At 26.1% G+C, this 17,351-nt stretch overlaps 3 protein-coding genes across 3 annotated transcripts; all 3 read left to right on the forward strand.

Moving 5' to 3' along the window:
- The first annotated feature begins 1,874 nt into the window (after window positions 1-1,874).
- Window positions 1,875-6,800, forward strand: LOC119668444. The gene is made up of 3 exons (XM_038077941.1): window positions 1,875-2,196; window positions 2,281-2,800; window positions 5,634-6,800. Exons 2-3 carry the CDS (start codon window positions 2,368-2,370, stop codon window positions 6,617-6,619), a joined length of 1,419 nt encoding a protein of 472 aa, XP_037933869.1. The 5' UTR covers window positions 1,875-2,196; window positions 2,281-2,367; the 3' UTR covers window positions 6,620-6,800.
- Window positions 6,801-12,928: 6,128 nt separating this feature from the next.
- On the forward strand, window positions 12,929-13,802 carry LOC119672197 (peptidoglycan-recognition protein SD-like). Its single transcript, XM_038083191.1, has 2 exons — window positions 12,929-13,255; window positions 13,362-13,802. The coding sequence occupies exons 1-2, from the start codon at window positions 13,067-13,069 to the stop codon at window positions 13,734-13,736; spliced, it is 564 nt and encodes a 187-aa protein (XP_037939119.1). The 5' UTR covers window positions 12,929-13,066; the 3' UTR covers window positions 13,737-13,802.
- A 366-nt stretch (window positions 13,803-14,168) lies between these two features.
- LOC119679983 (peptidoglycan-recognition protein LC-like) lies at window positions 14,169-15,074 on the forward strand. Its single transcript, XM_038092590.1, has 3 exons — window positions 14,169-14,199; window positions 14,402-14,553; window positions 14,629-15,074. Exons 1-3 carry the CDS (start codon window positions 14,169-14,171, stop codon window positions 15,028-15,030), a joined length of 585 nt encoding a protein of 194 aa, XP_037948518.1. The 3' UTR covers window positions 15,031-15,074.
- The last annotated feature ends 2,277 nt before the right edge of the window (window positions 15,075-17,351 follow it).

Genomic DNA, 17,351 nt, shown 5'->3' on the forward strand with positions numbered 1-17,351 from the left:
ACAAAAAACATATGATTTCCTTAATTTGAGTAGTGCGAACACTTTTGAAATTAACTTAATTTCATTTTTACGAAATTAAGAAAATTTGGCTGTCTGAACATAGTATTAGATTTCAATTAAAATTGTTGAATTATGTTTAAACCCAAGTTTAAACTCTAGAAGTGACTGTTCTTTAACTTTTAAGTTACTCAAACAATACTTACCACCTTTTAAATCCATATAACCTTCCATATAAATCCATATAAAGGAGAAAACGCTCTCAGAAACATCGACAAACTCAATAATGAAATCTATCAAGCAATATTAAATGTTCATTAATGACGCGGGTGTGACGCTTGAAGGATAGCAATCCCCCAGAATGCTCAAATGGTTGCAAAAATAGTGAGTAGAAAGTTAATAATTTAGAAGTAAAAAAGCCGTGTCGTCCAGACTTAATGTCTCTTTGTCTTAATTATATTCTTAGAAATTCATAGGTTCGTTTGGGTTTGGAGGTCGTATATTAATATAAATATTCATTTGGATATATCGAACACATATTGTGATGCCCTCATATTTGTTAGAGAAGGTAAGCTAGACTAACCGTTGTTTTTATTATCACTTCCTCTCTAGTCGTTGTTAAGCTATATAGTCTTCCATATAAAGTTATGGAAATCCAAATATTATAACTTCGCAATCTCTCTGAAGCAATCTGGGCAATCGCTATATCTGTAATTCTATATAAAGACCTATAAAGTGATTTATGTGTTAAAACATCTCTTCATCGTCGTAAATTTTTGCCCAGAACACTTGTCAGTATAAATTGTTATAATACCACAATGATCTATTAGCATTCCAGTGAGCACACGAGCTGTAGATTTAATGGAGCTCAGAAAGTATTTTGAGCTCTAGTAACAGCAACAGACAACAGAGTTTGTCCACATTTATGTCTAATTCCAAATTTGTTCTGGCTATGTCACCACAATAACACATTAGTATCTTAGTAAAACATAAACTGCAGGTTTGTTGAAAAAATATTTTGTTGACCTCCTATTAAAATTGTGCCATACAGCCTCAGCGACCTCACAGTCTTCACGATTAATCCATAATCCTAAACATTTTACGCAGTGGGGTTTTTATGAAGGTATTTATGTCCACTTCGAAAGCTCTTCTGACCATCTAAGTTGCTTACTTATCCCTACAAAATACTTAACCCAAGAAGCTCAATAAATGAAGTTTTGTTAATTAACTTTTGCAACAAATTAACAAAACTCCAAAAAAAGTTCAAACATACAAGTTAAGCATGGTTTTGGGTTGGTCTATGAGTTGGTCAATGAACAGTGACTCTGAGCTTAAAATTTAGCAGAGTACGAGTTCAATTTCAGGAACTTGCGGTCTCAAAAAAAAAAAACTATTTTCAAATAATTAAATACAAGAAATATTTCCAAGACCACTAATGATGCTTATTTGGCAATAATCGAAACATCTGTATGGTCAACCAAAAATTCTATTAATAAAAAAGAAAATAATATACAAAGAATTTTTGTTATTGTGGTTCACTACTTTTTCAATCCTTTCTACCAAAAATGGAAGTTTCTATTATATATTAATAGTAACTTCCTTTTTAAATTGACTTTAAATTACAAGTATATATTATATTATATTTTTTATATTTAAGTATATTTTTATATTATATAATATAATAATATATATTCATATTATATTTTAAAATATGTAATAAAATAAATTTATTCATATGAATTTTATCATACATACAGAAAAATCTACTTTAATTGGAGAGTTCTTATAAAAATAATAAATATAAGTTGGCAACGCTACTGCAAGCAGCTGACATCTAATGACAGCACATGTAAAAAAAAAATTGAAATGGATAATACAAAAAATTCTAGTTCCATCGTCTACTTCGTATAGCCACATATGGGAATGTAATTATTTAGTTTACGAGTCGTGTTTCTTTTAGAAGAATATTGTTTTTGGAAATTTTAAAATGTATTTTGAACTAAGAAGTTTTTATATATTATGAATACCGTTTGAAATCATGTAAAAATGCTGATGTAACAGACTACAGTTAATAATAGTTCCGTATTTCTTTGGTGTTATTTGTACACCAACAATTCGTGTGCTGGATTACAACTTCGCCAACGTTCGTTTATTTTATTTCCACTGTTAAGAGTTTGAGTTGAAAAAACATTAAAAAAGGTATTGTTTAAATTGCCATGAAATTTGTAATTATCTTGTTTTATATATTTAAATTATATAAACATTATTTCATTTTTACAAAAGTAAAAAATAGTCAAGACGAAGTTCAACACAATCAAATCCTAAGAAGCCTAAAATATAAGGCGTAGCTCTTGAACAAAGAATTGTGGTATGGAGAATTTAAAAATTGAAGTATTAAGTGTACTGCAGGAACGTGAAGATGATGGAAAAGCACAAAATCACAAGAAAAATACGGGACATTGCGGAAGTCGTAATTCTGAAAATATAATACGTCAATTGCCAAAAATGTCGGCACTTGATTTGGCTGGCATTGTGAACAGTCGTCGCCGTCTTGAATGGACTAAAGAATGGCTTAAGAAAAATCAAAGTGAATTCTTAAGCAAGGAGAACATTCTCAAAGAAATACAATTTCGAAATAATGAAACATATTATTTAAATTGTTTTCTGCAAATAACTGAACGGCAATTTCGACATTTAGTTACTATGCTTGAGCCGTTAATAAGTACATTCGAGCCGCGCCGCAAGAGAAAATTTTTCAGTGCTGAAGAACGTATTGCTATTACACTTAAATATTTGGCAACAGGTAAATATAACATATGTTAATAATTACTTAGGCCATGTGCGAGTTCGAGTAAATTGATGGTAAATTGAGGGAAATAGTTAATTATGTCGGTATGGTAGCGAATGTTGGTATTTACCAGAATTTCGAGTAGGGTAAATTAGTTAAAAATAAGGTAAACTAGGTGTTACCATTGTGAAAATTTTAAAAGATGTTTAAAAAATAAATAAATAAATTTGAAAACTTTTAAACAAAAATAATCAATAAATGCAATAAATAAATAAATAAATATTTTCATAAGTGCAGTGCAAAAAATCCCAAGGAAATTTCAATTTACTTTACCTCAATTTACTCGAACTTGCACAGGGTTTTAATTTGCTTGTTATTTTATAATATAATTGATAGATCAATCGTTGTTAGTTATTACAACTTATTTGAAATTACAATATTGAAATTAATAAACACAACTAATTATGTATTTTGTCGATTTTAGAAGAAAAAACAAAAAGTATAATGAATATTAATTTCATATTAATAATTCAATTAATTTAAAAAATTAACATCAATATTGAAGTTATGTTTTACAGTTTTATCGGTATCGCTTCATTAAATAATTATTAACTAAATTTTTGCTGCGTAAATATATTGTTATATTAATTATATTAATGTAACTATTTGTTCTAAGAAAATTGTAAAAAATCTTTGTATACGAATTTATTAATTATTTGATTATTTTTATATGTTAGTCTTATTCAGAATAATAATGATACTATTTACTTTTACTATTACTAAATATAATATTATACTATGACGACGAGGAATCTAGTTGACCATTTTCTTATTCCTAGTTAACTTTAAAATTAATTTTACTTTGTGTTTACAAAACAAAACAATAAACATAACGTAAAATGATTGCTTAATTAATAAAACTTATTAATTATTATTATTAATAAAAGTGACTGATTACTAAAACTAATAAGTTTTTATTTATTAATATCTTTAGAATGTCATCAGAATGCTAATATAAAATTCTTATTAGTATTTTAAATATTTTATTCAATTCTTTAATATCTTAAAATACTGACTAAAAAAAGCAAAATATATAATTATGCTTTCAATTAAATAATAATTAAAATTAATAAACTACAAAATTGTTAATTTAATTTACAATTTAATTGCTAATTTAATTTGTTTATTCTATTTATTATTGTTCTATTTATTATGTCCTTGCAATTAAAGTTATAAACTTTATTCATATATAAATATATATATAAATGTGTATTATATATAATAGAGAGTAATTGTACTACTATTACTATTTTCCTTCATTCCTATTGGAGCATAGGGCCTTAATTCAGCAATTATACTTATAAACTAATATTTTATGTCCTAAAAAATCGCATCCCATTTTTAATTTGGTATAAGAATAAGAGTTCTTATTATAGGAAAATAGAGTTTCAAATTAATATTATATTTTAAATATTTTCTAAATAATTTGCAATATTAATTATTGCAATATTAATTATAATTTTTAAAATGCATTTGTTTATTATTTTTATGACTGAAATTTAAACCATATGTGTACAACCAATTAAAAAAATTTATTCATTAACAGATTTTTGTATTTCTATATAAATTTGTATATATATATATATGAACATTTCAATTAAAAACTTATGTACAACATGCGGTGAATGCCAAAGTAAACAGATATTTTTTAAAACAGATATATGTACTAAGAATACTTACTTGCAATAATTTTGTATCTGTAAAGTATATTCTATATATTAATATATCTGTCGAAATTTTATAACGTTTAAATGAATAGAAGCGAAGTTATTGTGTTTGAAATGACAATATATTTCTGTTAGTGATATTAAAATAAGGCAAAATTAATTTTTTTATAATGTTTCAATTGTTAAACCAAGTTTATGATGATAAGCGTTTATACTGTCGCAAGGTTTATAAATGGAACACTGATTTAAAACCATTGATAGGGATACACATGTTGGAAAGTATTTAAATCCGTGACCACCACATATTCTATCAGCTAAAATTTTTAATAAATTCCACGGATTTTGAATTTATCATCTCATAAACATCAATCATATTTTGATCAAATATTTGATCAACTGAAAAGTGTGCATATGATTTGTTGATTGATGATCTAAAATTTGACTTATCGTTCAAAAAAAAAAAAAATAAATAAAAATAACACTATGTAGTCATCTGATTTGGCACTGTATATGGAAAACGTTTTTTTGACGTTAAAACTATCAAAAGAGTTTTGTAGTTTGGTAGCACAATCCTAACATGTTTAGTTTGGACCACTGACGTCAAAAATTTGCTCTCATCGATGGACAGTGTTACGGTGATAGATTTTTTGGGCACAAATCATATTTTTACTGTTAATTATTTCTGGTATTCATCTCACTTGAGACCCTGCAACTTTCAGCTTCTTGAAAAACTGCATTTGCTTATGTAAAAAGCATTTAATGGACATATGCAACGTTTGTATTTATTTTTTATTATAGGCATATTACTGACATGTTGAGGTTCCTACCTCACTTCAAACACAATACCTCTACTTCTATTTGTTCGAATCTTACTTCAAACACAATACCTCTACTTCTATTTGTTCAAATGTCTGACAGGCGACCACACTATATTACATCTATTTTTTTAAAACCACTATTTATTTTACAAAGCGCTTTATTTATAATATAAAGTTTATACATAAATATATAAAAATATAATACATAAAAATGATTAAATTTCATTAGTAATTGTAAATTTATTTTTAATATCAATTGATTACATTTTTTATTAATTATTTTTTTTTTCCTTTTCAATTTAGGTGAATTTCACACTTGTCGCAATTATTGCATCCGTGCCTCCAAACCTGTGATACTTAAAATGATATCCGATATCTGCCTCAAAATGTATGAAACACTGAAGGACCAATACGTTTCACTTCCAAAGACTGATGAACAGTGGCAAAATATTGCAAATGCAATACAAAGTGAACATAAATTACCAAATTGTATTGGAAATCTGGTAATGCAGCAAATCGAATTTCATACTGGTTCACGTTATGCTCCACCGGTAACAGAGACTAAATTCAAGCCATCAATGATTTTTACGGCTATTGTAGACCAAAAAAATAATTTCATGTATGTTGACATAGAGAAGACAAAAGCTAAAACATATGATACAATCTATGAGTGCTCAACAACGAAACAGTTTCTAGAAACAGTTTCTAATAATATACCAATAAGTAATGATATTACACAAGAGGAAACAAATGAAAAGAATAAATTTAGTTATTATTTTGCCGGTGGTGGTGCTATGCCAGTTACAACATATATGCTGAACTCATTACATTATGTGCCAACTAGTCAAGATCAAAGTTATTGCTTCGGATCCGTAAGGGAAATTGAATATTGTTTTGCTATGGACTCTACCAATAATCATATGAAAGATGCAATCTGTATTTTAACAAATATATTTCCTATATTAGCATCTCCATTAAATATTGATGAAGAGAATGCTCGTAAAGTAATACTGGGTTGTGTTGCCTTATATAATTTTCTACGTAAAACAGATCAAAAATTTAACGAACAAACTGAAAAAATGGCTAGAGTTGGAGAGGAAGAAATTATAGAAGATGACTGCATTATGATTGGCAATGAAGATGAAGAAAAAGAACGCATGGAGTTTACACCGAATTTAGTACATAATAGCTGTTTTCATTTTATAAAGAAGCAAAATGGCGATACGGTGGCTGGATTGGCTAAGCGGAAACGTCTTTTTGATTATATTACGAACTTAGAAAGAAAGTAGAGATATTTATAAATATTAGGTTTCAGTGATTAAAGAGAATGCTATTTTTGTACTGATTCAGGTTGGTTCCTTTACAAAAAATATTAAATTTTTTCCCTACATTGTATTTGCATATTACACTGTGTAACAAAAATAAAGTCTTTAATTTTTATTTTTGATTTTTCAAAGTTTTTAGGTTTATTTAGGTGAGATTAAAGTTTAAAAATTAAAGTTTTAAGGGGTTATTTTAGGTGATACGAATATCGCTTTTTTTTTTAGTAAACTTGCCACAATGAATAGACATACTATTTTACATTAGGCATCCTTTCCGAATTTATTTTTCATTTGTTTTAAAATTTTTTTTTGTTAAAATTAATTTGTAAACAAAAATACGATTTAAGAGATATTTGAAAATTTTATTGTGAAAGCAGATGGTTGTTACTTAAAAGTCGTCACTGAGAATAGTGCTGCAATGAAGCACAAATAGAGCTCTTCTTCGCGCTTCGGCAAGGTGCTATTAAAGGCTCTAATATAGAGAGAATAACGTTAAACTGCAATAGCGTTTAGCCTTTAAATATGACATTCCGATGTCATATATCCTCCGATGATTTCGGAAGATAAAGTAAACCTCACTTTGTACTCCGAGGAAGGAGGATTTGTTAAATGATATCTAAGGCAAACATGTCTATTCGTTCGTAGTGAGTTTACTAAAAACTATAATTTCATACTTGTTCCAATACACATTTTTAATCAACTTTTTTAATTAATTTTTAATTAATTTTTAATTAACCCTTTGGAACCCCAATTTTTGAGCTTTAATCCGTTATTGCCAGAAACTGAAGTGTTTAGAAGAAGAACAATTGCAGAATTAAAAAAAAAAGAATTTTGCGCAGTGTTATTAGTTTAAGCAAAAAAAAAAAACTATGATATCAATATTGTAATATAATTATTATTTTTAATATATGTTCACTTTTACACTTATCTTATTGCCATTTTATTGCACATTATTTTAAAATTTAATTTTATATTATTTTAAATAAGATAAAATGTGAACACAATGAAATAATATAATTAAGAAATTTGTTGGTAAATTTTGTGTGCTGTGCGATTTAATTGTAGTATAATAAACGTATATTCTCTTTTTTATAATTTTAATAAAGCACCTAATAAAGTTTAATAATTTTTGTAATATTTAAATATTATTAAATTTGAATTTAAATTAGTTTAAGTTTTTATATAATTTGTAATTTTCATGTTTTATTAAAATAGATACAAAAACTAATTATATACTATCTACTTTCAGTTTATATTGAATTTTGTATAAGTTTCGTTTATATATGTTTTTACTTGTGCTTAAGAAAACAATATATTGTCGATTTAAAGTCAAAATGTGTTAAGTCTAATTCACAAAAGCTGTAAACTAATGTAAACAAAAATGTGTTTATAAAACAAAAATTTGTGTATAATTTGATAATTATGGATTTTTTTGAAATCCATTTGCATGTGTATTTAAAATTTCAAAATATATTAAAAAAGCAAAAAATTTATTAATATATTATTATTTTTCAAAGTGCACTTAGCGCCTCTTCACTCTAAACCGACAATATGATTCTATTCATTATATGTATTAAAGCATAGTTACATATGTAACACAATATGTACATATTAACGTTTTAGTTTAATATATACCTAAACTTTTTATATAAAGAAATATCAATATAATTGCTTTAAAAAAATAAATATTTTTATTTATTTTTAGTCGATCAATTGTTCAATAAAAAACTAAAACTAAACTATGGGCATGGACAACAAATTGTAGTGCTCTACTTTGTTATAAAATTTCAAAAATTGTATCTGCCTATGTATTATAAACTGATATTTAGGCACTTGTATTATGAAAAGAAAATTTTTTTATTTAAAAATTGTAATAGTATTATTGCAAATTTGTTAGATAGAAAATTATAAAAAAATATATAAAATAATAATGCAAAGGATGAAAAGTGTATTCACTGATTTTTATTAGCTATGGTATAGCGATATATAAGATATTTTAGGTGTTTCGTATGTGAAATACGTGATTTAATGCAGCTATTTACAAAACAAGAGTCGAAATGTTAAGATTATATAGAACGATGTATGTATTTTCTTTGCAAATTTAATGGAGGATTTGTTAATAATTATTAAAAGAATTTAATTGTATTTTACATCAGCTTACTAAACTGATATAAATTAGAAATATAAATTAGTATATTAGAAATATTAGAATAAAATACTTTTATCTATCCAATGCACGGGCTTCCTGTGCAATTCGATTCAAGTATAATTGTTAAAGGGTCTTGAGTTATGCTATATGAACGCAATACTTAGAACCTCATTTTTTTCAATTATACATATTTTATAAATTTATTTCATATTAACGTTGTATATATATTAAATTAAGTGTTTAATTTGAAGCAAATATTTTTAATTTATAAGTTACGAAAACAAAATTCCGATATATTTATGTGAGTATGTGTTTGAAACATATACTTAAATAAATAGTATATACTTGTACATAAAAATAAAATATTAAAAAAATATAAAAGTCTAAAAAAAATAAAAAATAATAAAAAAGCATAAAATATTAAAAAAATATAAAATATTAAAAAAATACAAAATTGTATTTTGATAAGTTATTAAATTTTAGATTTGACTCATAGCTTTAAATATTATTCGAGCTGATTAAATTTGCTCGAGCATTAAATTTGAATGTTCGAGTACGTTCATGGTTGAGAATTTAGGGTCAGCTTATCGAGTCGCTCGAACTGTTAGAACGTCATAATACTGAAACATTTTGAAACACCAATTAGGATGAAAACATACGATTAGTTGTAAATTGAACTCATCAGTGACGTATTTAGATATTTGATTGAAAATATTAAATATATTTAGTATAAAATGATCTAAAATATTTTAGTGAAATTTGAATCCCAAAACCCCTTTCCTTTTATATACGTCATATCACTTTGAGGTATATTGCGATATGATATGATCGATATAATTAGCTTGGTGATTTTGATAAATCTGTTCAGTTTGTGTATTTTAATATTCGATATATTAGTTGGATTCCTTAGCATATAATAATCTAAGTATTGTTGTGTGTTTTAAAAATTAGGGATGGTAATACAGAAGGTGGATCAGCATTCTTAACTTCCATCAATTCACTACTCTAGTAAGTTTTATAATAATCAGTTCATTGTCAAGTAGCGTATTTTCAAATAAGGAAAACTCTTATTGGGATTGTTATATGTGCAGATATATCCTTACCACTATGTTTTTGAATTAATAAAGTATTTCCAAGACTCAAGCTAGATCTTGGCGTAGGACAATAGGGAATGAAATACAGAATACTTTTAGTCGACTACGTTTTTCGTTAGAAACAGGAATGAATGCAAAGAATTTGTATGAACAGTTACATAATTACTCGAGACTTTATTCCGTTCATAGGACCCAAACCTTTCTGTGGGTTATCTATTCATCAGGTGGCATTTTTCGTTAAAAATATCAAAGAGAAAATTTTTGCGCAGTTATGGACCAATTTTAATTTCAAAGTTGAAACTCTAAAATCTGTTAGCTGAAATAGATCTAAACTCAATACTTTCTTAATTAATTATTATTTAATTGTTAATTATTAACTAACTAAAAAAATCATATTTTAAAAGTGTGATAAAAAGACGTTGGTATCTATAGATTGTGTGAAATGCTCTGAAGGTAAGTATTATTGAATCATTTAAGATGTTTTAGAATATTTTTATGAAAATATATTTAAAAAAATATTATAAATTATGAATATGTTCCGTATTAAGTAAAGCAAATAATTTTCTTAAATTGCTTGTATTCTTAATAAATATGGATATATTTTTTATTTGGACGACACTATCCTTATCACATTTACTTGTGAGATAAGTATATTTACAATATTTTTAGACATATGTTTCCCTATTCATTCGTATTGCAGTTTTGAATAGTACAAACCTGATTTAACCGTGTGAAAAATAAAATTTTCTACAATATTTATTTTTAATATACAGGGTATCTCGTATTAATACTCCTAAGATATTGAAGTCCAAAACACAATCAAAAATATTTTTTTCTTAAAATTTTGGGATGAAAAATAATGTTTTCTGGAAACAAAAATAATGAGAAGTTATTAATAACCTATTTCCAAAATTACTAAAATAAAAAAAGCTATATTGATATAACCTCAAAGCATGTTTTAGGATTAAAATAACATATTTTTAGAAATTTGACTTTATAACTGGATATTTTTAAATGCGGTTATTTTTGTTTTTTAAAATATACTAACTTTTATTTCGAAAGTTTTTTTTTGTGTATCTCTACACGTGTTTCGGCAAATTCGCTTTTGCCTTCATCAGGAGAATTCCTAATATTATAATAATAAATAAATAATATTCCTAATAAATAATATTAGGAATTCTCCTGATGAAGGCAAAAGCGAATTTGCCGAAACACGTGTAGAGATACACAAAGAAAAACTTTCGAAATAAAAGTTAGTATATTTTAAAAAACAAAAATAACCGCATTTAAACATTTTCGAAGTAACGACTCAAAAATTAAAACAAAAAATGGATATTTTTATTGGACACACTTTTCTTTTAGATTTTGTATCTCGGTTGTTGTTGAAAATGTATCTCTAGTTCCGTTTGATTTTTTGGATTTCTTTCATCAGTGGGTATACCAGTTGCTTCTTGTCGGCACCGAATAAAATTATGGACATACCAAATGTTTGAAAGAAGATGGTCAACAGTAACCAACTGCATAAAAACCAAGGAATTTTGGCCAAAAATAAGTAAGAAAAGATCGGGGGAATTAATCAATCTATCCCGAGCAAATTTATCCAGGATAGTGGGAATTATTACGGGACACTGCCCGTTGGGAGGACATGCCTTGAGGCTCAACATCAGGACCTCCTTACATTGTAGGCATTGCATGGAGGATGATGAAGAGGAATCACCAACACACCTTCTGCTACAGTGTCCTGCCTTCGCAAGACATAGACTATCCTACTTAGGGTCTAATTTTTTCTATTCATTAAGAGAGCTAGATTCTATTTCCATAGCTCGTGTCAATGGCTTTGTAGCCAATACCAAGTGGTTATAGGGAAAGGTGTCAAATTCTTTAGGGTATCACAATGGACCTCATGGTCTAAGTGAGTCTTCGGACGGCCCCAGTAACCTAACCTAACCTAACCTTCATCAAGTAACGATCTCTGACATTTAAGGTAGGAACACATTGACGCCCAGCGTAATTTCGCTTTCCTTTATGCTTTCCTTTATACAGTATCGGATAATATGTTATATATTTTTATATTGTATACATGTATGATATTAGATAAATAATTCACTATATATTTATTTTTTCATATAATATTATGTACAAGCTTTTATATTTATGTAATAAATACTGTTTGTGATGGATAAATATTACTTCATTTATATATTGAGGTTCATATAAAAATGCTAATAATTTTATTAAATTTTTTGTTATAAATAATAACTAGAAATTTCTTTTTTTTTATTATAACTAAAGTTACTGAGATCATAGCGTGATTTTCAGCAATTAATTGTAAATATGTCATGTATGGTGTTTCACAATTGGTGATAGCTGGCTGTATTTGTCATAAATTTTAAGGGGATTCCTCTTTAAAGTTGAAAAAGATTTGTAAATATTTGCTATTATGTATAAAACTCTTTTTCTTATTTTTGTGACGCAAGCAATTAATGGATAAGTACTTTTAGTAGATATTGTAATGTTTACAGTTTGAGTGCTGAGTTCCGCTCTTAAAAGAGAGCACATATAGTTGAAAATACAATCTTGAAATATAATTTATTTAAAGAAAACCGACTTAGTAGCACATAACATTAGTGATTATAAGTTAAACAATATAATTTAATTAATATTAACATTCTACATACATATTCAAATTATAAAACAATTAGTTCTAGAGATTTCCCATCGAATAAAATTGTGAAAAAAATAATACAAATTTATATATCATATTATATATATATAAATTATATACATAATTTATATACTATATATAATGAAACTATAAATATATTGACATTTATTGGTTTATTGGTTTTAAATAATTTTTTGAAAAACCCACGGCAGACTATCACACATTTAGTTTCTGAATGTAGTTGTCTTTTGCGCGGTTCATACTAGTCTAGCATTAGTTTTAGCATTAGTTGAATGTTACCAACTCATCGGTGCGTTTATAATACCCAATTACATCAATTGTAGGGGTGAAGAGTTTTGCAATCTAGAAAAAAAAAGTACCAAAGGCTATCAGAGAAATTCGCTGCAGTGTTTAAATTTATAAATTTCAGTGTTTCAGTCAAAGAGACACATTGTTCTATTGAAACTTGAGCTGAAAGTTAGTGTATTCTGCTAATTTTTGAAAATATGAAGCCGGAAAATATTTCATTGTTTTGTTGCATATTTTTAATAATTAATATGGTCAGTGGAGATATTTCTATACTAACGAAACATGACTGGAAAGGATTAGATGCTACGGGGGAACTAACGGAATTGGATTTACCAGCAACTAGAGTAATAATAGCGCATACAGCTAGTAATAATTGTGACGATAATGTAAGTAAAATAAAATTAATCATTCATTTTTTGTATGTATTTGTTTTAATATTATTATGTGTTATAATATATGATATACATATATTATTGTTGATTGATTATTTAGAAGAGATGTGCTCAAATTGTGAGAGATATTCAGAATTTTCAAATGAAAAGTCTTAATTTCTTTGAGATTGGTTATAATTTTCTAATTGGTAACGATGGAAATATGTATGAAGGTCGTGGATGGAATTATCAAAGTGCGGTTGCTAGAGGTTATAACGCTGGTAGCATAAGTATTGGATTTATTGGCATGTTTGAAAAAGTTCTTCCAAGCGCAGCTGCATTAGATACAGCAAAATCATTAATAGAACTTGGGGTTCAATTGGGCAAGCTATCGAAAGATTATAAACTTTTTGGACATAGACAACTTGCGGCTACTGAAAGTCCAGGTCAAGCTTTATATGATGAGATTAAACATTGGAAGCATTGGAGTACGTAACAATTAATAATAAATAAGTATATAAATAATATATTGAAAAACAATTAGATATAAATATTTGATAATTATAAAGATATTACGAACACTTAGTAATATTATTTAATATTTAAATAAAATGATGTAAAAATGTAAAATATTACTAATCTATAATAATATTAAATTTCTATTTAAATAAATCAGAGTTTTACTTAATATAATATTAGTTTGTTACATTTATAGAATTAAAAAAATAAACTTTAGTTTGTTTGAATAAAATATTCTGTTCCAATCATTTGTCCAAATCTCAATTACAATTTTCATTAGAATGATATTCAATTTTTATCTAAATCACCTTTATTTTTATAAGGTAATTTCTAAGAGAAATATTTTAAATATTTATTATATTTATGGTAGATATATGTAGATATAAGTTGACCTTATATATTTATAAATATGTGGGTATGTCTCATATCTGTAGATAATTGTTGGTAACAGTAGAAGAAAGTGGTAGAGAATAGGTTAAACACTTCTAAGTATCGGTGTATAACTTTTTTTTTTTCAATATATCATCCTTTTTACATAAAATAATTCTGAAAATAATAATTAATTTTAATTTTAATTAATTTTAATTAGTTTTAATAATAATAAAAAATTAGTTTACATACATATATGCTTTTCAATTTCAGACAAATTTAACTTGGGTATTGAAAAAGTATTGAGAATAGTACCACGTGATGGTTGGCTTGCACAGTTACCTTTAAAACCGCTCTTATCTCTTGATTTGCCGGTATCTAAAGTTATTGTTTCATCTACTAATACAGAAAATTGCACCACACAAGTAATATATTAAAACACATTATAAAGAAAAAATTTATAAAAAATAACCGAATTATATTTTATTTTTTATATTCAGTCCACTTGCACCTATCGTGTACGCATCTTACAAACATACAATATAGAAGCCACACATTATGATGATATAATATACAACTTTCTAATCGGTGGTGATGGAAATGTTTATGAAGGACGCGGTTGGGATAATGTGGGAGCACATCTCAAAGGTTGGAATGATAGAAGTATCAGTTTAGCATTCATTGGAACATTTAAAAAAGTAGAACCAAATGAAAAACAAATAAGTGTGAGCAAACTCTTACTTGAAGAAGGTGTGCGTTTGGGTAAACTTACAGAAGATTACAAAATTTATGGTGCCCAGAAGATCGTTCCAAATGCCGGCATAACAGCAGCAGATGCACTTTATGAAAGTTTTAAAAGCTGGCCACAATGGTCAGAAAGTCCTAGTACTACTACTGATTAATTACTATACTTAAAAATATTTAGGACTTAGTTACGTAGATATATAGATATATAGATATACATATATTTCAAATAGATGTTAATATAGTTTTTATTTGGGTACATTAAATTCATAATTTTGTAAATGTTTTATAAAATATAAATAAAAAATGGTTAAGTTTTTAACTCGAATATATGGGTAGTAAAACAAATTGTTAAAAAATCATATTTTAATAAAAAGATAAATATTTTTTTTTTCAATTTCAAAAATATTATAATAATGATATTAATTATTTTATTAAATTAATAGAAACATGCCAAAAATACAGAAGTGGTGTTCACAATGTCGAGTAATGAACTTGATAACCGACTATCACAATAGCAATGGAAATCTACAACAAAATTTTTATACTCGAATTGTTGCTGATGCTTCTAAAAGCATTGCTATTATATTAATAATAACACTTCAAACTTTTATCAAGCGATAGTTGTAACAAGTCCCCTGAAAATATTGACCAAGAATTTATAGACAGTGGAGATGGAATAGAAAAAAGTATGGATATATCAAAATCAGTACAGCAATAAATGATTTCCTTCAAGAAATTTCTATATTTGCGATTAGATAGAGATTTTATGTAATTAAACTATGTTTCTGATGAAATACAATTTATAATTTAAACCTTTTATATAGAAAACTACTATAAGAACCAAGAAAATTCAGTATTCGAAATTTAGTGTGTAGGGATACATACATATGGTGAAATATTATCCTTTTCAAAATCCTTTTAAAAACTGCTAACACAACTCAAAATTATTTACTAAGTCAGTGATATAATACTTTGACGAGAGACATTCTGATAATTGACAATAACTTATGAAATATAGGTGTAGAAAAGTACATTGCCTAGACTTATAGTCAATTATTTAAATTCATTAGAACTCAATGATACAGACAAAGACAAACCCAATAAATGTGATTCTTGGATAGTGTAGATAGAACAGAACAAAGTAGCGATATCTCGAAAAAGGGATATTGATTCTCTTCAAAAAAGCTAACAATACTATATATCGATTATAATCTTTTGTATCGTTTAGACAGTTAAATTCGTCAGAAAATAAAAAACAAAAATTGTTTTTCATAAAAATTACACATTTATTCACAAACACTGCTAATATGTTAAATGATTTTTCATATTGGAATTCCTCCATTATCAACTACCAATTTTAATTGCGAAAATATATAATATGCTTGTAATATGTGTATATTTCCAGTCAATAAATTTTAAACTAGTTTTCCTGGCTGATATTTCAAACATATATATAAACATATATGTATAAAATAATAACAATCAAACTAATAAATTAAGATTTTAATATGTCACAACTGCGGCGTCAGCTAATGATTCATTTACATATAACCGTAGCAGGCAAACAATAACATTACTAAAAGTACCATATTCCAATCAGATATGGTACATTAATCGGATAATACATGCATTAGATACAGCAAAATCATTAATAGAACCTGGGGTTCAATTGGGCAAGCGATCGGAAGATTATAAACTTTTTGGGCATACACAATTTGCGGTCAGGTCAAGTTCAGGTCAAGCTTTATATGATGAGATTAAACATTGGAAGCATTGGAGTACATAATATTTAATAATAAATAATCACATAAATAATATATTGATAAGCAATAAGATGTAAATATTTGATAATTATATACACATTCTGAACACTTAGTAATATTATCTAAAATTTAAATAAAACAAGGTTTAAATGTAAAATACTACTTATGTGTAATAATATTTAATTTCTATTTAAATAAATCAAAGTCTTAATTAATATAGTATTAGTTTTTTATAGAATTTAAATATTAAACTTTGAATAAATATTTTGTTCCAATCTGTTCTCCAAGTCTTTTAAAGACTTTTGTATATATAGTTATTATAAATATAGTTGCAATTTTTGTTGGAATTAAATTAAATTTAATCTAAATTTAATCTAAATTTAATCTAAATGTATTTAAATTTAAATTTAATTAATTTAAGTTATAAGTTATAGTTATAAATATTTATAAGGAATTACTAAATATTTTTTATATCTGTTAGATATATGTAAATATATATTGACTTCATATATTTATAAATATGCAGTATTTATAAATATGTTGAAATATATCAGAAATCGATAACAGTAGAAAAAAATACCAGAGAATAGGTCAACAAGTTCAAACTGAGCATTTGAAAATTGCATCCATATTGCAAAACTTTGACAAGTGTTTAGAAGTGTAGACTTAAGCTTTTATCTTTTGACCACTTTGACGCGACTTATTTACATAGA

This window comes from Teleopsis dalmanni, chromosome 1 (assembly GCF_002237135.1).
Source record: "Teleopsis dalmanni isolate 2A chromosome 1, ASM223713v2, whole genome shotgun sequence".
Classification (NCBI taxonomy): domain Eukaryota; kingdom Metazoa; phylum Arthropoda; class Insecta; order Diptera; family Diopsidae; genus Teleopsis; species Teleopsis dalmanni.

Excerpts from the sequence above, each read along its gene's own strand:
- LOC119668444 (XM_038077941.1), top strand. The coding sequence starts at position 2,368 with ATGGAGAATTTAAAAATTGAAGTATTAAGTGTACTGCAGGAACGTGAA. Across the intron at positions 2,801-5,633 it reads ACTTAAATATTTGGCAACAG|GTGAATTTCACACTTGTCGC; the intron begins GTAAATATAACA and ends TTTTCAATTTAG.
- LOC119672197 (XM_038083191.1), top strand. The coding sequence starts at position 13,067 with ATGAAGCCGGAAAATATTTCATTGTTTTGTTGCATATTTTTAATAATT. Across the intron at positions 13,256-13,361 it reads GTAATAATTGTGACGATAAT|AAGAGATGTGCTCAAATTGT; the intron begins GTAAGTAAAATA and ends TTGATTATTTAG.
- LOC119679983 (XM_038092590.1), top strand. The coding sequence starts at position 14,169 with ATGTGGGTATGTCTCATATCTGTAGATAATT. Across the intron at positions 14,200-14,401 it reads TCTCATATCTGTAGATAATT|ACAAATTTAACTTGGGTATT; the intron begins GTTGGTAACAGT and ends TTTCAATTTCAG. Across the intron at positions 14,554-14,628 it reads CAGAAAATTGCACCACACAA|TCCACTTGCACCTATCGTGT; the intron begins GTAATATATTAA and ends TTTTATATTCAG.